Raw genomic sequence first — 5,157 nt, forward strand, 5'->3', positions numbered from 1 at the left:
TCGGCATCAAGCTCTACTCTCAGATCGGCAAAAGCTGCTCGGCAATAATTCAGCAGTCCGGTCTCAGTATTCGACCGAACTAGGAAATAGTGGACTCATGCAAGATTTCCACCTCCGCTACACCGACGATCTATTTAGTGGTGTCAAGCAGTCATTAACTCATGCAGGATAGTGGACCCATGCAAGGTCGCCACGACCTCCACGACATCCACTACCTAATAAATGCTGCATGCCACGATCTTGGTTCAATGTATAAATAGAACCTAGGTCAGATAGATAATTCTCTTCTGTTAACTTCTGTTAAGCTCTCTAGAGAGAAAATAGCAAATAGCAAGTCTGTATTGTTAGCTGTAGAAAACAGATCAAGCAATACAACTCTGCCCTCTTTTCTTCCCGTGGACGTAGATTTACCTCAGTAAATCGAACCACGTAAATCTCTGTGTGTTGATCTTCCTTTATTTTTACGAGCATTCATCACCATCAAAAATTCGCCGATTCATCAATGTCCTCAAAGAAAAGAACAGTCAAGATTATTCTCACTCGCTCCCCAATCGGAACACCAGTGTAGGTGAAGCCCCTGATTGTACGGTCGCTGCCTTGGACGCAACTAGATATGTTGCAGACGCAAACGGAATGGGTGCAATCCTTTGCATAATGGTTTATCCCAATAAAGTCTATGCTGTCCCTCAAAAGCACCCTTTCCTCTGCAGAAAAACTTGGTAACTCGGGTCCGTGGATACTCCTCATTTCTGGAGGGTAATCCCCAAACACAAGTGGTTCCAGCGTCCTTTTTTGGCAACAAAACAAACATCAGTATTCCTTTTTCCCCTCCTTTCGTTGATCATGACACTTACCAGGCAACATTGAAAGCTAATGCTCTATCTGCAGCTGCCTTATCCTTCTCGTCGTCTGTCATTGGCACGTACATGAAAGCACAGACAGCGATGCTCAATACACCATCCACTTTCGACTGCATCAAGATCACCTCAAACATAATCACTTGAAATATAAACCTAATACGTCAACTCTCATAGTACAAGGTTTCTGTACTTGCCTTAAACCTCTCGCGTTACAGCTTACCAGCTTTGGCATGGGCTGTTGTGCACGACAATCAGGGGCTCAACATCTGAATTCCCACTAACACAGTCGCCAAAAGGTGGCGAGCAGCGAGCAGGCGGGTAGTTTGCCCTCTCATACGCCATTTCTGAAAACAAGTTGGGCTCATTGATTGTGATCCAATACTTTACTTGATGACCAAAATATGTGAAACTGTTAATCCTCGCTACAGATTGTCGAATGTTGGGAGAGGAAAAAATCAAGACTTGGAAATCGAAAGAGAATTTTATTCACCAGAAACGGAAGATGAAAAATTACTGAATAAAGCAGAATAACAAACTATTAAAAGCTCAAAACTAACTAACGGCTATTTTCCATCTAACGGTCAGGATTAAACACGACTAACTAAGTACATCCAACGGCTGTTGAAACGAGTTGTTATAACAGCCGAACTCTTCTTCATGTTTTGATCGTTCTCTCCAGACCACGAAGCTGCCGAGCTACCGAACTTGGTGCCGAACTACCGAACTCTAACACCGAACTCGATTAAGCTCGTAACACCGAGCTCTGACACCGAACACCATCACCGAGCTCAAAAAACCGAAGCTATCACAATCTACCAACAAACTCCACCTGTGATAGCGGAGTCACCAACCAGAACTCCTCCTCTCCAGTCCCACCAGTTTCAAACATAGCAGAAACTTTTCCTTAGGTAATGGCTTAGTCAACATATCTGCCGGGTTTTCTGAAGTGTGAACTTTGAAGACTTTCACATTGCCTCTTTCAATCTCCTCCCTAATGAAGTGCAACCTCACGTCTATGTGCTTACTCCTCTCGTGATATACTTGATGCTTAGCCAAGCTCAATGCACTGTTGTTGTCACAACCAATGCTCACACTACATTGCTTTACACCAAAATCCTCCAAAATCCCCTTTAACCAATTGCTTTCTTTCACAGCAGATGTCATAGCCATGAACTCAGCCTCTGTGGTTGATAATGCAACCACTCCCTGCAAGCTGCTTTTCCAGCTGATGACGGATCCATACAAAGTAAATAGGAACCCAGACTGAGATCTCCTGGTGTCTAAGTTACCAGCAAAATCAGAGTCACACCAGCCAACCAAAGCATCCCCTTCATGGTCTTCTCCTCCCTTGAACAGAATACCAACATCCGATGCTCCTTTCAAGTATCTCATCAACCACTTCAGTGCAGCCCAATGCTCCTTACCATGGTTGGACATATATCTACTTGTTACTGAAATAGCTTGTGCCACATCCGGCCTTGTGCTAATCATAGCATACATGATGCTACCAATGATGCTAGCATAAGGGATCTGTCTCATCTCATCTTCCTCAGCCTTACATTTTGGTTTCTGGTCTGCAGACAATTTATATTGTTGGCTCATAGGAACTGAGACTTCCTTGATGTTACTCATCTGGAACCTCTTGAGTATTCTCTGCACATAATCAGTTTGAGACAACACAATCTCTCTCTTCTTTCTATCTCTGAAAATAGACATACCCAGAATTCGTTTTGCAGAGCCTAAATCCTTCATCTCAAAAGCATTACTGAGATCAGCCTTAACTTTCTGAATTTCTTTCAAACTTGCTCCAGCCAAGAGCATATCATCCACATATAAGAGTAAGTATGCCACAGCAGCTCCACCTACACTCTTAATGTAGACACACTCATCATAGCTTGATTTCAGAAAACCACTCTTAACCATGTGATCATCAAACTTCTTATGCCACTGCCTACTTGCTTGTTTCAGACCATATATGCTCCTTTTCAACAAGCACACCTTTCCCTCATCACCTGGCCTCTCAAAGCCTTTTGGTTGTGCCATATAGATGGTTTCTTTCAAGTCTCCATGCAAGAAGGCTGTCTTGACATCAAGTTGTTCAAGCTCCCAATCTCTTCTTGCAACAATAGCCAACAAGATTCTGATACTAGTGTGTTTCACAACAGGTGAAAACACTTCATCATAGTCAATACCATGTTCTTGTGTGAAACCCCTAGCAACCAACCTTGCTTTAAATCTGACACTTTTACCATCAGCTCCTTCCAGCTTCTGTTTGAAAATCCATTTGCAACTCACTACCCTTCTACCATTGGGCCTTTCCACCAGCACCCAAGTCCCATTTCTAAGCAGTGAATCAATCTCCTCAATCATGGCTTGCATCCATTTTTCTGCATCTTTACTGTCCATAGCCTCTTCATAAGTGCTTGGCTCTGAGAACTCTATTTCCTCAGCTACTAGTAATGCATAAAACAGGAACTCAGCATCAGAGTATCTCTCTGGTGGCTTTCTGATCCTTTTACCTCGGTCTCTAACCAGCTTATAGCTTCCTGGCTCATTTGGTGTTGCTGCCGTCTGAGTTGGTTGTCCAAGATCAGAGGCATCAGGAAACTCAGATTCTCTTTCATCTTCATCCTGCTGCTCCTGTTGAACTCCCCCAATCTCCACCTCAAATCCAGAACTATCTACTGCAGTCTCTGAATTTTTCTTAAAAGGCAGCTCACCTTCCCAGAAAGTTACATCCCTACTTATCACAACTCTTTCATTTCCTGGCTCCACACACCACAACCGATAGCCCTTCACACCCGATTGGTATCCAATCATAACACATTTTAGGGCCCTTGCTTCCAATTTACCTTGCTTCACATGAGCAAAAGCTTTACAACCGAAAGTCCTCAAGCCATCATAGCCACTATGCTTCCCATACCATCTGAAATCTGGTGTGTCCCCTCCAATGCTGGAAGAAGGACATTTATTGATCAGTTTAACAGCTGTGGATGCAGCCTCTGCCCAGAACCGCTTCTTCATCCCAGCAGCCAAGATCATGCATCTAACTCTCTCAAGGATAGTGCGGTTTACCCTCTCGGCCACTCCATTTTGTTGCGGATTTAATGGAACTGTTTTGTGTCTTTTGATGCCTTTTGATTTGCAAAACTCATCAAACTCTTTGGACAGAAACTCCAACCCGTTATCTGTCCTCAAGCATTTCAAACTCAGCCTTTTCTCTGCCTCAACCTCACTGCACCATGTTTTGAAACAGCTGAAAGCCTCTGACTTCTGCTTCAATATGTAAATCCAGACCTTTCTACTGAAATCATCTATGATGCTCATGTAGTATCTGCCACCTCCAATTGAATTCTCCTGTGCAGGCCCCCAAAGATCACTATGGGCATAATCTAGAGGCATTGTTGAAGAATGTGTGCTGTTGGGATATGGCAACTTCTTGGCTTTCCCTAACACACACTCCTCACATTGAGTTGTATCAGTCTGATCTGAGCATTGCAATACACCCTTCTTGACCAGTTCCTTTATACTACCAATTGCTGGGTGCCCCAATCTGGTATGCCACAGACTCAAAGAATCACCAACCACATTGTGTGCATGCCCTGAGTCTCTTCTCTGAACAGCAGCCATCATGTAATATAGACTGCCTTTTCTAGTTGCCTTCAAGATAGATCTTCCTGCCTTACTAACAACCATCTGCCCACCTTCAGAGACAAATCTGCATCCCTTTCTTTCAAGAGAGCCTAAGGATATTAGATTCCTTTTAACATCAGGAATATACCTAACATCACTCAGAGTCACCATACACCCATTCTCCATCTTCAACTTGATGGTACCTATGCCTTTTATCAAGCACACTTGGTTGTTGCCTAGAATGACAGTTCCTGTTGACTCTTTAATGTCTTCGAACCAGTCCAGATTCGGGCTCATGTGGAAGCTACACCCTGAATCCATTATCCAAGATTCCTTTCCCTTTTCCTCCATCACATTCAAAGCAACAGAAACTTCATCCTCTTCGCAATATTCTGCTGTGTTGACAGCTTTTCCTCCCTCAGCCGCTTGCTTTTTCTTCCACACGAAGCAGTCCTTTTTGAGGTGCCCTGGTTTCTTGCACCAGTGGCAGGACCGAGTTTCTCTCCCCTCCGAGCTTGAAGGCTTAAACTCATTATTTTGGTTTTTCTTGAAACTCTTATTCTTGAATTTCTTGACATTGAGACTCTCAGCCTGTGTCTCCAATGCCTTCCCACCTGTCAATCGCAGCATCTCTTTCGCCATCAACGCAGCATGAACCTCGGCA

General features: G+C 43.7%; 1 protein-coding gene across 1 annotated transcript; it reads right to left on the reverse strand.

The window, feature by feature from the left end:
- Positions 1-480: 480 nt before the first annotated feature.
- LOC121784284 (beta-glucosidase 18-like) lies at positions 481-1,202 on the reverse strand. Its single transcript, XM_042182446.1, has 3 exons — positions 1,081-1,202; positions 855-1,013; positions 481-787 (listed from the first exon to the last, which is right to left on the reverse strand). Exons 1-3 carry the CDS (start codon positions 1,200-1,202, stop codon positions 481-483), a joined length of 588 nt encoding a protein of 195 aa, XP_042038380.1.
- Between the last annotated feature and the right edge of the window lie 3,955 nt (positions 1,203-5,157).

Source organism: Salvia splendens, chromosome 21 (assembly GCF_004379255.2).
Source record: "Salvia splendens isolate huo1 chromosome 21, SspV2, whole genome shotgun sequence".
Lineage (NCBI taxonomy): Eukaryota > Viridiplantae > Streptophyta > Magnoliopsida > Lamiales > Lamiaceae > Salvia > Salvia splendens.

Excerpts from the sequence above, each read along its gene's own strand:
- LOC121784284 (XM_042182446.1), bottom strand. The coding sequence starts at position 1,202 with ATGGCGTATGAGAGGGCAAACTACCCGCCTGCTCGCTGCTCGCCACCT. Across the intron at positions 1,014-1,080 it reads AACAGCCCATGCCAAAGCTG|GTTTATATTTCAAGTGATTA; the intron begins GTAAGCTGTAAC and ends TTGACGTATTAG. Across the intron at positions 788-854 it reads TTAGCTTTCAATGTTGCCTG|GACGCTGGAACCACTTGTGT; the intron begins GTAAGTGTCATG and ends TTGCCAAAAAAG.